Raw genomic sequence first — 16,166 nt, 5'->3', positions numbered from 1 at the left:
TGTGTAAAACCCAGGGGATAATGCAAACCAAAACAAAAAAACAGGAACAGGTCATTCCCATCCCTCACAGTCAGAACTGTTCACAGTCTTCAGAGACGTGAGCAAGCCCCCAGGGCCCAGGGATGGCTGGCTGGCACTGTGTGCAGTGTGTTTGCTGAGGGCCACAGGATGCCCGAGGGAGAGGGCAATAATGCCTCATAACTCCGGTCTTCAGCAGCTGCTCCATGCCTATTTGTCAAGGCATGTGATGGACGCATAATATGAAATATGGAGGGTTGGCTGTACTCTCTACATGCAGGTGTAAGCCTACAGGTACAGACTGTGTGCTGCCTACCCCTAATGTAGTTGGAAGTGGTCTTGCAGGTAGCCTAAAGAAGGGTTGACTCCAGGAAACAGGATGGAACCATTACCAGCACTGCTCACTGTTACCATGGAGGCAGAAGAGAAGAGGAGAGGGGGTAGAGGAGGAGGGGCTTACCTGAGTCAAGGGCAGCTGAGGGAGGAGGAGCCACCTCTCCACCGCTCTTCTGGCTCATGGCTGCTGCTGTGTTTTGCTGAGTGGAGGATGGCAGCTGCAGCTCTTTGGGGAGAAGGTCATACACTGATTCTGTAGACAGAGAGAAAGAGGAGTGGGGGGGGGGGGTTCAGAAGGTGAGTCAAGTCCCTTTGCAAGGATTTGAAAGGCTGTTCATAATCTCACAGCATGGGAGCACTTGCAAAGAAGTCAGCAGATTTACTGTAGATGAAGCTCTTTCAGAATTCAAGAAGACAATTGTAAATACAGCAAAGTTGCAGTTCCTCCTTTTCAAAATTTGAGTAAGATGGTCAACTTTCAAAAATGTAAAATACAATTCTGTGAGTTCGGATCTTTTTTCCCTTTCACTTATAGGCTCTCCTTATACACATCAAGCAAAACTTTCAACAGCGAAAAACAATAACCTTCGTAAACATGGTACAGCATGCCTTTGGCGGTTGACACTGACCCTGTACCAGGCCCAGAGCATTGTCCTGCCTGGCCATCACTCTGGAAAATGGCCTAGCAGTTTATAAATGTACTATAACAACAAGAGCATATTGATAAATACAGCCCCAGTCCAGATTCCTGCCATGTCTCCACAGCCTGGCCTATCTGCTGCTGCCCGGTGCCCACAACACCTACCAACCCCCATCACCACGTGTCTGTGCCAGGGGCCTGGGACGTCTCGCTCGGCCCCCTCCCTGCAAAATGGCAGGGAGCTATTTAGGGGAACAAGAGCACAATGCCCCCGAGCCATGTTTAGTATGCTGATGAGCACCACACTGAAAGCCAAAGGGTCGAGGAGGACTGGAGGAGGCCGGGTGTGGAGGGAGGTGACTTCAAGCGCTACACTACTTACATTTACATTTTAGTCATTTAGCAGAAGCTCTTATCCAGAGCGACTTACAGTTTTAGTGAGTGCATACATTTTCATACTGGCCCCCTGTGGGAATCGAACCCACAACCCTGGCGTTGCAAACGCCATGCTCTACCAACTGAGCTACACGGGACTGTCTCGACCGCTACCTTCGGAGGTAGCGCATGACACCTGTCCAACAGTTGCCCCCCTTGAAGCAGGGCAGTGTGAACACAATTGTCTCGTTCAGCCCAACACTCCTACAGTATAAATGGCAATAGCAGAGCAATGTTTTTGAAACAGCTGAAATGTATAGACATTTTCCTAATATTTGAGACTTGTTTTATAGATTTTTTACCTGAAATTGCAGTAAAAGCCTGTTACATTCTGAAATTGTCGCAGTAGGTGCCGACTGCACTGAGCCATGTTAAAATTATGGAAGCCCATCCCACCAAAAACATACAAATAGGATATGTTTTTTCATTTGTAACATTGTGTGGTGATTTCAGAGGTGGCACCACAGGTCCTAGAGTGGTGGTGGGGGCAATTGTTTTCCTGGGGCCTAGAGTTTTTCCTGATCTGGTAGTAGGCTAACCTAACCAACTCCGGACCCTATTTGAAGTGTATGACATAGTAATAAATCATAGTAAAAAACTGTTTTATATGAGCTATAATGGGACCAGATAATCTTTCTAATCAAGTCATGTTTAAAAAAATATATATATATAATAATGGAAAAACTCATGGCCCTAAGGAGGATGAAAACATTACAACCGTTCACACAGACTAAGAGACAACTGCGATTGGATAAAAACAAACAAAACAACAAACAGGGCTGAGCTCGCTGTATGCAGGGTTGCATTGTGTAGGCCTTTGCATCTGTAATTAAAAAGATACTCATACAGCAAGTAATCACTATTTTGTTGATTGATTCATTCCAGTCAATAATTTTGGATTAAAAAGGCCTAGGTAGCCTAGCCTCCTAAAGTATGAATATAAACCAAATTTGATCACATTCACATTTTCTCAGAAAACAAATAAATGGGCCCATTTTAGGCTATAAATTAGGAATGTGCATCTTTCCTTTTCACAACGATTCAATACGTATTTAGATACATGGGCTCCGATACGATACATGAATGATACGTTTTAGTTTGAAACAATTTGGTGCGATTCGGTTTGATTAGAGAACGAATCAATGCGATACGATTCGATGCAGTAACATTTGTTGCATAAACACATTCATTTTTCATTCTAAATTAAAACCAGCTGCTGATAGAGCTTATGAGATGGGCCTCGCTGAGCTGGATCTGTCTGTATGTAAATGATGTATGTCTATGGTGTATATTGTGTAGGCACCTGATCTGAGCCATAAGGGAGACTAGACATCTACCACCCTACTACCACTATCAGATTAGGGGGGGCAATGTAGCTTATGTTTTTTGTCTCTTTGGTTCTGAAATCACCTTTGCCCACTAATTAACTCGTAATTTTTGCAGATTAAGTGTTTGAGCTAGTAATGTATCAATATTTATCGTTTACAAATGACATATGACATAGCAAATGAATATATAGCACAACTTTAGATTTCACCCCATCTCAAAACCGATTGGTTTTGAACGTTTTACATTTTTAGCGAGCTTCTTCTCTCCTCCCGTTTTAGCAATGCAGTGCAGCTCCCAAAAGTGATTACTTGTTATGAAATTATCAACTTTACCCTATATATAAAAAAATTACCATATACACTGAGTATATAAAACATTAGGAACTGTCACAAGCCGGGCTAGAACTCCGGTCTCAAATGTGTAGAGCTGGGGGTACTACCCCTTAGCCACAGAGGAGATGTTGTAGGACCCAAATGAAACACCCCAGGCAATACTCCAGGTAAGTAGATTTAATGTTCCAAAACAGGAGGCAAAACAAAACAACTCCCCGAGGGGAGAAAAACAAACTAAAGATAACTTTGAATAACTTACTAGGACTGATACGGTGGGACAAAGCAGGAGACACATCGACAGGACGCAATAACCAAGTGAGAAACAAGGGGAAAACACACAGCTAAAATACTCAAGGGGAAACAAGGCACAGGTGACATAGATAAGCTAATTAGGACACATGAGGAAAAACTAAGGCAAAGGGGAACACAGCTGACCTCTAGAGGCCAGGAGACAAACAGGGGAAGCAGGAAGCTGACAAGGAACACCTTCCTAATATTGAGTTGCACCCCCTTTTGCCCTCAGAACAGCTTCTATTTAGTATGGACTCTACAAGGTGTCAAAGCGTTCCACAGGGATGCTGGCCCATGTTAACTCCAATGCTTCCCACAGTTGTGTCAAGTTGGCTGGATGTCCTTTGGGTAGTGGACCATTCTTGATACACACGGGAAATTGTTGAGTGTGAAAAACCAGCAGCGTTGCAGTTCTTGACACACTCTAACCGGTGCGCCTGGCATCTACTACCATACCCTGTTCAAAGGCCCTTTAATATTTTGTCTTGCCCATTCACCCTCTGAATGGCACAAATACACAATCCATGTCTCAATTGCCTCAAGGCTTAAGTCTTTCTTTAACCTGTCTCCTCCCATTCTCTACACTGATTGAAGTGGACTTAACAGGTGACATCAATAAGAGATCATAGCTTTCACCTGGATTCACCTGGTCAGTCTATGTCGTGGAAAGAGCAGGCGTCCCTAATGTTTTGTACACTGATCGTTTAAAGCAAAACGACCAAAACTATTGCTGGTGGTGAACCTGAACAATTGAAATAAAATCTATTGTAAGCCCCGTTCAGCAGGTATAGCCAGATTAGAGTAGTCTCTTGTAGCTTACTTTTACTCCAGTAAAACACCATTTTCAACAGTGCATTGATAACAATCTAGCAAATTACATAGGTTGTCACTCAACTAATGAAGCCTAATACTGCGCAAGCCATTTTAGCATTTGAATGCTGAAAGTGCTGCACATATGTGCAAGATCCTGCAGGGACAGGCTGCCTAACTCGCGTTGGTCAGCACGCAAAGCTGGGCACAGTGTGCAGTTTGAATAGGCTACTGATATTCCCTGGGGTTTTTCGGCATACAACATTACTTGTAGATCAATGCCTGTCAACACAGTTATATGGCTAGTTCGACACTGAATGAGAGGACACATCAGTTGTCACAAAATATGAGGTAGTTGCGGAAGGTAGAAAGAAAGTAGTACGAGCAAAAAATTATGTGAACCGGTGATTCACAATGTTTGAAACGATTTTCTGACTGATGCATGCTACATTTGTTATATCCCTACTATAAATACATAGCTTAGGCTATAAAAACATGACATTACGTTTCCCCTGGACCAGATGGGATCAGATCGCATAGCCTTCTCTAGGCTACATGCAGCTGTGGTTGTTATCAGTAGACTACAGTTGATCAGACTGAAGATCAGACTAATTGTGCACGTTGACAAATCATGAGGCATTTTATTTAAACAATTTTGTGGCAGGTCTGGCTTCCATATAAAACAGCTTTGCTAGGCTAACTTTACTTGATGAAGACATGCTGGTATAGCAACTCTGTGCTTTTGTCTTGACGTTAAAATGTAATGACTGTAGCCTATAGATGAGAAAATAAACCCTTTAATTGTCTGCACATACAGTTGAAGTCGGAAGTTTACATACACTTAGGATGGTGTCATTAAAACTAGTTTTTCAACCACTCCACAAATGTCTTGTTAACAAACTATAGTTTTGACAAGTCGGTTAGGACATCTACTTTGTGCATAGGGCGGCAGGTAGCTTAGTGGTTTTGAGCGTTGTGCCAGTAACCGAAAGGTCGCTGGTTCTAATCCCTGAGCCGACTAGGTGAAAAATCTGTCGATGTGCCCTTGAGCAAGGCACTTAGCCCTAATTGCTCCTGTAAGTCGCTCTGGATAAGAGCGTCTGCTAAATGACTAAAAATGTAAATGTGCATGACACAAGTAATTTTTCCAACAATTGTTTAAACAATTGTTCACTTATAATTCACAATTCCAGTGGATCAGAAGTTTACAGACACTAAGTTGACTGTGCCTTTAAACAGCTTCGAAAATTGCAGAAAATGATGTCATGGCTTTAGAAGCTTTTGATAGGCTAATTGACATCATTTGAGTCAATTGGAGGTGTACCTGTGGATGTATTTCAAGGCCTACCTTCAAACTCAGTGCCTCTTTGCTTGACATCATGGGAAAATCAAAAGAAATCAGCCAAAAAAATTGTAGACCTCCACAAGTCTGGTTCATTCTTGGGAGCAATTTCCAAATGCCTGAAGGTACCACGTTCATCTGTACAAACAATAGTACGCAAGTATAAACACCATGGGACCACGCAGCCGTCAAACCACACAGGAAGGAAACGCGTTCTATCTCCTACAGATGAACGTACATAGGTGCGAAAAGTGCAAATCAATCCCAGAACAACAGCAAAGGACCTTGTGAAGATGCTGGAGGAAACAGGTACAAAATAATCTATATCCACAGTAAAACGTGTCCTATATCGACATAACCTGAAAGGCCGCTCAGCAAGGAAGAAGCCACTGCTCCAAAACCGCCATAAAAAAAGCCAGACTACGGTTTGCAACTGCACATGTGGACAAAGATCGTACTTTTTGGAGAAATGTCCTCTGGTCTGATGAAACAAAAATAGAACTGTTTGGCCCTAATGACCATCGTTATGTTTGGAGGAAAAAGGGGGTAGCTTGCAAGCCGAAGAACACCATCCCAACCGTGAAGCACGGGGGTGGCAGCATCATGCTGTGGGGGTGCTTTGCTGCAGGAGGGACTGGTGCACTTCACAAAATAGATGGCATCATGAGGAAGGAAAATTATGTGGATATATTGAAGCAACATCTCAACACATCAGTCAGGAAGTTAAAGCTTGGTCGCAAATGGGTCTTCCAAATGGACAATGATCCCAAGCATACTCCCAAAGTTGTGGCAAAATGGCTTAAGGAAAACAAAGTCAAGGCATTGGAGTGGCCATCACAAAGTCCTGACTTCAATCCTATAGAAAATGTGTGGGCAGAACTGAAAAAGCGCGTGGGAGCAAGGAGGCCTACAAACCTGACTCAGTTACACCAGCTCTGTCAGGAGGAATGGGCCCAAATTCACCCAACTTATTGTGGGAAGCTATCTGAAACGTTTGATCCAAGTTAAACAATTTATAGGCAATGCTACCAAATACTAATTGAGTGTATGTAAACTTCTGACCCACTGGGAATGTGATGAAAGAAATAAAAGCTGAAATAAATCACTCTACTATTATTCTGATATTTCACATTCTTAAAATAAAGTGGTGATCCTAACTGACCTAAGACAGGGAAAGTTTCCTAGGATTAAATGTCAGGAATTCTGAAAAACAGAGTTTAAATGTATTTGGCTAAGGTGTATGTAAACTTCCGACTTCAACTGTACATGCTTGTGAATTGTTGCATTATTCAAGAGTGTAATATGGTTTGGTTGCATTATTCAATAATGTAATATGCTTTAGAAGAAAAGTTTGTCATTGTTGAATAGTTTGTGCTTTCTGGCTGGTGGCTACTGTGATATTTACGTTAAATTTGAGCTGCGGACAAAGAATGTTGTGTTGCCAGCTGCAACAAAATGTAAGGCAAGGATGTAATGTGAATTGAAAAGTATAATTATCTTTCACCACCCCGCTCCTCAGACCCTCCTTCATATTTCGTAGTGGGAATAGGGCCATAGTCAGCCCATACAAACAAAGTCCTCCCTTTCCCAATTATCATTTGAATATCATTTGCTTTTAGTGTCCTGGTAAAGCCCCTGCTGATACTTTATATATTTTACAACACAAAAAGCTCCATAGCTACTTTTCTCTTTATGATTGAGATTGCAACACCAGATCTGAATGAATCCATGCAGTCATGTCAAACTAGAATCAAATGAATGGCCTGCTGAGGGTTCTCTGAGAAGGAACCATCTTTTACTTTCAAACCTGAGACGGTAACACCTCAGGGATAAACAACTTCTATGGAAAAAATAATATGCCTAACAAGACTATGCAGGTCACAGCAAAAGCCCTGGCATGTCAATAAGTAGTGTTTCAGATCTGATTACAGTAGAGAGGATTTACAGAGGGCCTTTCTCCCTCGGACTCCCCCCTCAGGGTGAACGGGACACAGGGAGGGGAGCTAGAAAGCCTTAGGTCAACAACATGACAACACGTTTACTACCAGACCCTATTCATCTTCCACATATTATGGTATGAACTTACAGCGGCCATTACAGTCGCCTGACTCTCTGCCAACTGCCAGCTTTAATTACTTGCAGCTGAGTCCCGGGGTTTGGTGTGTGTGTGTATCAGATACTTAACCCTCCCATTGTTACCGCTGCCTGTCTACTACAGCCAAACCTGGGAAGCAAGCAGTGAAACCAGCCCACAGGCCTTGAGAGTCCCACAGCACTACTCATTTTGGATGAGAACACATTTTCCCACACAGAGGGGCCTGAAAATGACAAACTCCTCCGCCTCCTCCTCCCAGCTTCACGTTGCAGCAGCACAAGGGGACCTGGTGTGGTTTTAATGCCTCTATGTTACCTAACCTCCTCAGAAAAGAAAGGCATAAACAAACACACTTTCTCTCTAATTCTCTGAGTCTGCCCCTCCGTTTACCATTCCCTCTACCAGTCCTCCCTGGGCACACTGACGGCACATGTGGGAGCATGTGCACTCTACACGGGGCCCTTCCAGTAAACAGAATGCAGACCGCACAGACAGAAAATATGTACTCTGCTCTCAGAGCTCTGCTCTCGAATCAGTGGCTGGCCTGTTTCAGTGTTTCCACAGTCCCAGGACTTTATAAAGAGTGAAAATTCCTATTCTGCTGCATAGTTTCCTCCCTCGCAAACAGAGCACAGTGCTTTCTTTTCACATCGCTAAACACGGTTTTCCTTTCGCATGGGGAAAAGAAAAACAAGGGTCAATATCATTAACTGGCAAAATAAACATATTGACTCGACACCATGTGTTGCCTCCATTCTAACACGCTCTATTTTCTTAAACCCTGTTTTGCTGTTCTGTGAATTTGATCAAGTCAAGACTGAAAATGAGGATAACTTCATTTCCTCTCCTACTCTGACAGATGTCACAATTCAGAAATTGGATCAGTTCACAGTTTAAAAACTGAATTTAAGATGCCATTTCTCAAAGAAGAATGCTGTTACTATACATGCAATGATGATAGGGTTTAAACTATAATGAAGATACGGGTACAATTTATTTTGCCTAACTCTGCCAAGCTTATGATCTGCCACATGTAGCCTACTGTTCAAAGATTCACCTTCTTTAGAGGCAAATCCAGGCAAAGTTGATCAAAACGTCCACACAGTTAAATACCGTGCCCATACCATGCGCCACGCTTGTGTTCAGTTTTTACTGCACAACTCTATGTTGAAGTAAAAGTGTAAAGAGAGACCACACACGATGGGAAAGGCAAGACTTACACTCCCATTCACTTCCCTCACATTCCTGCTGCTTGCTCTTACTAGCCCTGGCACCTGGGGCGTGGCACTGTGTTTTGGCTGAGTGACTGTTAACCCCCCCTTCTGTCCCCCTCCCCTCCCACTTGTATAAAAAAAAAATATATATATCATGCACATTTACATTGTTACGGTGTACACAGACTCTTTTCTAACAGCTTGTTCAACAGGTTGGTGGCATTGACATTGGAAGCTTGTCAAGCAGAAATGGGGGCCATTGAGAAAAGCACAAACAGCCAAAGTAGGAGAAAGCTGCAGGGTGGCTACGCTACATTGTGGTGGGACACCATTAAATGAAGAGACACAAGGAAGGATAAAGAATAGGCTTACCTTCACAGCAGCACATCTGATATGCAACCTTGACAGGGAGAAACCCATTCAGAGGGCTGGCACCTGCAGTGAGCTATTTACAACGCTCCTGATATGTTTACAACCAAGCCTACATGAGGGCTGCCACTGACACCATAGCAACAAGGAACATGGGGGCACTTTCCATAAGAGAGTTGTCTCTTCTCATGAGCTAATGAGGAGAAAAAACAGATACACACACTACCGGTCAAAAGGTTTAGAACACCTACTCATTCAAGGGTTTTTCTTTATTTTTTTTATTACTATTTTCTACATTGTAGAATAATAGTGAAGATATTAAAACTATGAAATATCACATATGGAATCATGTAGTAACCAAAAAAGTGTTAAACAAATCAAAATATATTTTATATTTGAGATTCTTCAAATAGCCACCCTTTGCCTTGATGACAGCTTTGCACACTCTTGGTATTCTCTCAACCAGCTTCACCTGGAATGCTTTTCCAACAATCTTGAAGGAGTTCTCACATATGCTGTGCACTTGTTGGCTGCTTTTCCTTCACTCTGCAGTCCGACTCATCCCAGACCATCTAAATTTGGTTGAGGTCGGGGGATTGCGGAGGCCAGATCATCTGATGCAGCACTCCAACACTCTCCTTCTTGGTAAAATAGCCCTTACACAGCCTGGGTCATTGTCCTGTTGAAAAACAAATTATAGTCCCACTAAGCCCAAACCAGATGGGATGGCGTATCGCTGCAGAATGCAGAATGCTGTGGTAGCCATGCTGGTTAAGTGTGCCTAGAATTCTAAATAAATCACAGACAGTGTCACCAGCAAAGCCCCCCCACACCATAACACCTCCTCCTCCATGCTTTACGGTGGGAAATACATATGCAGAGATCATCCGTTCACCCACACCGCGTCTCACAAAAGACACAGCGGTTGGAACCAAAAATCTCAAATTTGCACTCCAGACCAAAGGACAAATTTCCACCGGTCTAATGTCCATTGCTTGTTTTTCTTAGCCCAAGCAAGTCTCTTCTTCTTATTGGTGTCCTTTAGTAGTGGTTTCTTTGCAGCAATTCGACCATGAAGGCCTGATTCACACAGTCTCCTCTGAACAGTTGATGTTGAGATGTGTCTGTTACTTGAACTTTGTGAAGCATTTATTTGGGCTGCAATTTCTGAGGCTGGTAACTCTAATGAACTTATCCTCTGCAGCAGAGGTAACTCTGGGTATTCCATTCCTGTGGCGGTCCTCATGAGAGCCAGTTTCATCATAGCGCTTGATGGTTTTTGCGACTGCACTTGAAGAAACGTTCAAAGTTCTTGAAATGTTCCGTATTGACTGACCTTCATGTCTTAAAGTAATGATGGACTGTTGTTTCTCTTTGCTTATTTGAGCTGTTCTTGCCATAATATGGACTTGGTCTTTTACCAAATAGGGCTATCTTCTGTATACCCCCCTACCTTGTCACAACACAACTGATTGGCTCAAATGCATTAAGAAGGAAAGAAATTCCACAAATGAACTTTTAAGAAGTCACACCTGTTAATTGAAATGCATTCCAGGTGACTACCTCATGAAGCTGAGAGTGTGCAAAGCTGTCATCAAGGCAAAGGGTGGCTATTTGAAGAATCTCAACTATAAAATATATTTTGATTTAACACTTTTTTGGTTACTACATGATTCCATGTGTTGTTTCATAGTTTTGATGTCTTCACTATTATTCTACATTGTAGAAAATAGTAAAAATAAAGAAAAACCCTTGAATGAGTAGGTGTTTAAAACGTTTGACCGGTAGTGTATTTCCGTAAATACAAACGCCAAAATAAAGAAGTTAACCTACCATTACAGGTGGATATTTCAACAACTGCCAGAGTTACTGTAAATACTGCAGAATCAGCTCAGTAAGCAATGAAAAAAAATATGTTATCTTTAAATGCCACCCATGACCTCCCCTGACATCTAAAGCTGTCAAAGGATCTGGGCAGCCATCAATTCTATATTCAAATCAGGTGCTACTCTGGTATGAGCCCAGAAGGAGAACTCAACATCTTCGCAAAATGCACTCCTAACGGCAAACCAATACAAACCATTGAAGCACAATTCACATATGGCCCACCTACTTTGTAAAACATTGACACAGAAAAATATGATATTGAGTGATGAATGTTGAATGATGAGGTCAAAAGCGTTGTCTCAGATTTGTTCAACAGGAAGGAAGATGTTGCCATCCATGCGGCTTGATAAAATGTATGACTGAAACATGGTGAAATTGTTGCGACAAAAAAGAGGTGCTAATAGTTTTCACCACAGAAATGTCAACCAAAATCGGTAAAGAGAAACAAAAGTTATTTGACAAGTAAGCCTAACCTGTACACTGTGATTCTCACACCCAACAGTTACCTATATCAGCTAGAGTCCACTCAAGCCACATGAAAAAGGTTTTCCCAAAGGCAACTGTGACAATCATAACTGTTGCCATGCCCTTGAGTCTCAATTTGGCCAACCTAACAGAGGCATGATTCAAATGAGCCTGACAACTAAGGGGTGGAGTGATAAAATGCTTCCACGGTATCACCCAACAGCAAATCTGTCCCCTTTCACGCTCTCCGGGAAAACTGGAGGGGTGGTGGAGAACAATTATATGAGGGGTCGCCAGCTCTGGTATCAGGAATGCAAATGTTCACGTCCTCCATGTGTTGACATCTAGGGGGCAAGCTCAATCATCAGGCTTGCACATTATCAGTGTCACCATACAGTCATCAACCCTCATCTCTTGCTGCTGTGCCCACTGCCCAAATAGCGGTGTAAGCAAGGACCACACGGCCCAGTGACATCATTATAGACGTGGTCACCAGCACACCTCCAGTTTGGATAAAAGCACAACAGATAGACACAACTATTACTTGATGTTCTCTCCAACACACAGTTCCAGTCACAGAAGAAACTCCTACAGGTTCCCAATACACTGCCCCACCACACAGCTGAACTGGGGTCTCTATCTGTGCATAACCAAAGGAACATTCATATCTCCATCTAGGGTACCTGAACACTGGAAACCAAATGCAAATGAGAGCGACCAGCCACAATCTCTCAGTACCTGAGAAAAAAACGTAATGGCTTCTTTAATCCAATAGAGCAGGTCTGGTCTTCTCACCTACTTCCTAATGCATGGCAAGTGCCAGGTCCTGTCACCTAAGCCATCTACTGATTAATGTTTTACGGCATTGCTCTCCATGGAATTGAATCCCAGAGCAGATCTATTCTTCACACAGAGACAGAGAGGAATCAACCACCTGAAAGACAAAACAAACACAATGTGTGACTAACAACACAGGGGCCTATACCCTGAGCCTCCAGTCCACTTCCTCCGACGTTGGCCGGCTGTTTCGTAGCTTAGGTGAATTTGATCACAAATAACAAGATGAGGATTCTCCATTTTCTCTGTATATTCAAACCACCGTACTACTTGGAACGATGTTGTTGGAGCATGTTAGATAATTTAATTATCAATCTTGGAAGATTCAAAACCAACTCTGAGAATGTTAAAAAAAGCTCACTATATCTCTGATAGGGTTGGTGAAATAGGCCTACCTGTCACACTCTGGCTCCGGGACTGTTTATGTTGAGTCAGGGTGTGTAGATTTCCGTGTGTTTTGTACTGTGTTTAGTGTCTAGGTGTTCTCGTTCTATGTTTGGTCAAGTGACTCCCAATCGGAGGTAACGAGTGTCAGCTGTCGGCTCGTTATCTCTGATTGGGAGCCATATTTAAACTGTCTGTGTTCACCTTGTGGTTGTGGGTTTTTGTTCTATGTTCAGTCGGTGTACTAAGGACTTCACGGATCGTGTTTTGTTTTGTCGTGTTTCTACATTAAAGTCATCATGTTCACTCCCCAACGCTGCGCTTTGGTCGTATTTCATAAGGCGATCGTGACAGAAAAACCCACCATAACCAGACCAAGCAGCATGTCCAGGAGTTGGATGACGAGTGGTGGAGACAGAGGAGCGAAAGTTGGGCGAGGACGATAGAGGCCTGGTCCACGGGGAGGAGAGACCCCCAGAAAATTTTTAGGGGGGCTCACGACGTGGACGACGGGGGCAGCAGGAGGCCGCGATGGAGCGGTCCAGCGGCTGTGAAGAGGAGGCCGACAGGTTAAGGGGGGCCACTGGTCACGAAGGGGAAGGAAGGTGTGGAGGCAGGGCGAAAGGTACTGGGGTGTGTTGCCAGTCCGGTCCGGCCCGTTCCTGATCCCCGTGGAGGGCCAGGGGTGTGTGTCCCCAGTGCGGTCCGGCCCGTGCCTGCTCCCCGCACCAAGCCAATGATGCGCGTCGCCAGCCCGGCCCGGCCTGTTCCTGTTCCACGCACCAAGCCTACGGTGTGCGTCGCCAGCCCAGCCCGGCCTGTTCCTGCTCCCCGCACCAAGTCTGTGGTGCGTTTCGTCGGCCCTGTCCGGCCCGTGCCTGCTCTCCGCACCAAGTCTGTGGTGCGCGTCGCCGGCCCGGCCCGGCCTGTTCCTTCTCCCCGCACCAAACATGTGTTGCGCGTCGCCGGCCCGGTCCGGCCTGTTCCTGCTCCCCGCCCTAAGTCTGTGGTGCGTCTCGTCAGCCCTGTCCGGCCTGTTCCTGCTCCACGCACCAAGCCTGCGGTGTGCGTCGCCAGTCCAGCCCGGCCTGTCCCTGCTCCACGCACCAAACCAAGGGTGCGTTTCGTCAGCCCTGTCCGGCTCGTTCCTGCTCTCCGCGCCAGGTCTGTGGTGCGCGTCGCCGGCCCATTCCGGTCCGTTCCTGCTCCACGCACCAAGCCGGGGGTGTGTATCGTCAGCCCGGTCCGGTCCGTTCCTGTTCCACGCACCAAGCCAGGGGCGCGTGTCGTCAGTCCGGTTCCGGCCAGCGGGGCTAGACAGGACCAGGGGTACTTTGGGGGGTTGGAGAGGAAGTGGGGATCTAGCCCGGAGCCGGAGCCGCCGCCGAGGAGGAATGCCCACCCAGCCCTCCCCCTGTTTTTGCTCGTATTTAGGCGCGGTCGCAGTCCGCGCCTTTTAGGGGGTACTGTCACACTCTGGCTCCGGGACTGTTTATGTTGAGTCAGGGTGTGTAGATTTCCGTGTGTTTTGTACTGTGTTTAGTGTCTAGGTGTTCTCGTTCTATGTTTGGTCAAGTGACTCCCAATCGGAGGTAACGAGTGTCAGCTGTCGGCTCGTTATCTCTGATTGGGAGCCATATTTAAACTGTCTGTGTTCACCTTGTGGTTGTGGGTTTTTGTTCTATGTTCAGTCGGTGTACTAAGGACTTCACGGATCGTGTTTTGTTTTGTCGTGTTTCTACATTAAAGTCATCATGTTCACTCCCAACGCTGCGCTTTGGTCGTATTTCATAGGCGATCGTGACACTACCTAACTTAGACTGACACCTCCAGCTCAAATAAATTACTTAATGAGTGACAATTTGAGCCCAGTTGCAGTCCAATGTTTGGGAGGAGGCACAACAATAACTACATAACATAATTTTATTTGAAAGGTAAATCTCCTGATAAACTGGGTATATTAAGATGGCATAGCCCTACTCACAATACATATTCAATTAGAGTGTGTGCATGCATTGAGTTATTGAGCTTGTTTTGGCTGATCAGTGGAGTCTATAGTGCTACAGATGACAATCTGTTTGCCTTCTATTTGGGACTTATATTAGCCTACTGATCAACAACATTTGCATAGAAGCACCACTCCAGCATGTCACGCCTGCATGGAAGGACATCATATAGGCTAATAGCCATCATAGCTAGCTAATGTTATCTGATATCTTAGCACCATGTTTATCTAGCCAGCTAGCTAGCATAGTAGCTAATAATAGCTAGCTAGCCAACACGACATACGAAAGGGTCATTTATCGTAATCTTTGCTAACAGGTCACATAGCTATCTGCTTAGCTAGCTTGCTTATTGCATGCATGTCCGGGCACGTCGACAAAAGCCTTATTAGTGAATTCGCTAACTAAACAACAGGAATTCAATTTTGGTCACTTTGTCAATTCATCCATTTCTCAATACTGCACCTTTCTGTTGGAGAATGAGCTAGCTTGCTGTTGATGATGATTTTCCCAGCTAGACATTCCTCGGCATTGTGCAGTGCTCGTGGCTCAGGCGATGAGTGGTGGCTGGCATAGCGGAAGCTTTGCTATGTAGAGGCACTATCGGCAAGGCCGATAGAGAAGGGCCGATAGCTGATAGAATAGAAAAGGCCAATATCGGCCCGATATATCTCTAGTTCTGTTAAGATTAATTTACCATAATCTAAATGTGATTTCTGTCATTCTGAGCACTGTGGGTGGACGCCATAATCAGGTTACGCACCCAATGCATATGGACCCGGTACATTTCTCAAATGTCCGGTAAATTAACATGCTGCCATTCAAATGTCCTGCGCCACTTTTTCCTAACGGAAACCCTGGTCTGTCTGTGCTGTGTTTACCAGTGGCTTCAGAGAGGAGAAACAGACACTGGGATAAGATGAAAAAAAGACTTCAGAAAGCTGTGGAATTCAAGCTATTTACACAAGCCAGCCCTCTGCATACACCCACAAACGGGATGTGTTTACTGAACCAGGCCTTGCATACCATCAGGTGTGGGCTGTCAGTCACAATAGGGTACATCTGCTTATATCCATCTTGTTACTGCCCGTCTCATTCATAGGACACAAATCACAGGACTGCCATTCCCCCACTCCCCCATTATCACAAGGACGCTGCTTCACAGTGAGCTTAGTGTGCCAACATAGGCATTTCTCCAGCCAGTGGGAAAACCATGCTTAGGCAACAAGGAGGCCTGTGGTCACTCAGCACGCACAAACACACTCACTGCATGACATCACCAAGCCAGGGCTACACTCAGAGCTTTTAGCTTCTCAGCCTCCCAAACAGGACAACCAGAAAAACAACCAGCCATACAACACTGAAATTAGAGTTCATTT

The 16,166-nt window shown here is 44.6% G+C and overlaps 1 protein-coding gene across 1 annotated transcript in view; it reads right to left on the bottom strand.

Moving 5' to 3' along the window:
- Window positions 1-16,166, bottom strand: part of LOC123484693 (nuclear factor of activated T-cells 5-like) — a 55,142-nt gene that overhangs the window by 20,176 nt on the left and 18,800 nt on the right. Inside the window, 1 exon segment of the mRNA XM_045215254.1 lies at window positions 479-607. Coding sequence (XP_045071189.1) covers window positions 479-607 — 129 coding nt within the window.

Source organism: Coregonus clupeaformis, unplaced genomic scaffold (genome assembly GCF_020615455.1).
Source record: "Coregonus clupeaformis isolate EN_2021a unplaced genomic scaffold, ASM2061545v1 scaf0408, whole genome shotgun sequence".
In the NCBI taxonomy this organism is placed as follows: Eukaryota; Metazoa; Chordata; class Actinopteri; order Salmoniformes; family Salmonidae; genus Coregonus; species Coregonus clupeaformis.
Note: the sequence above shows the minus strand (reverse complement) of the source record. Positions and strands in the feature narration are given on the sequence as shown.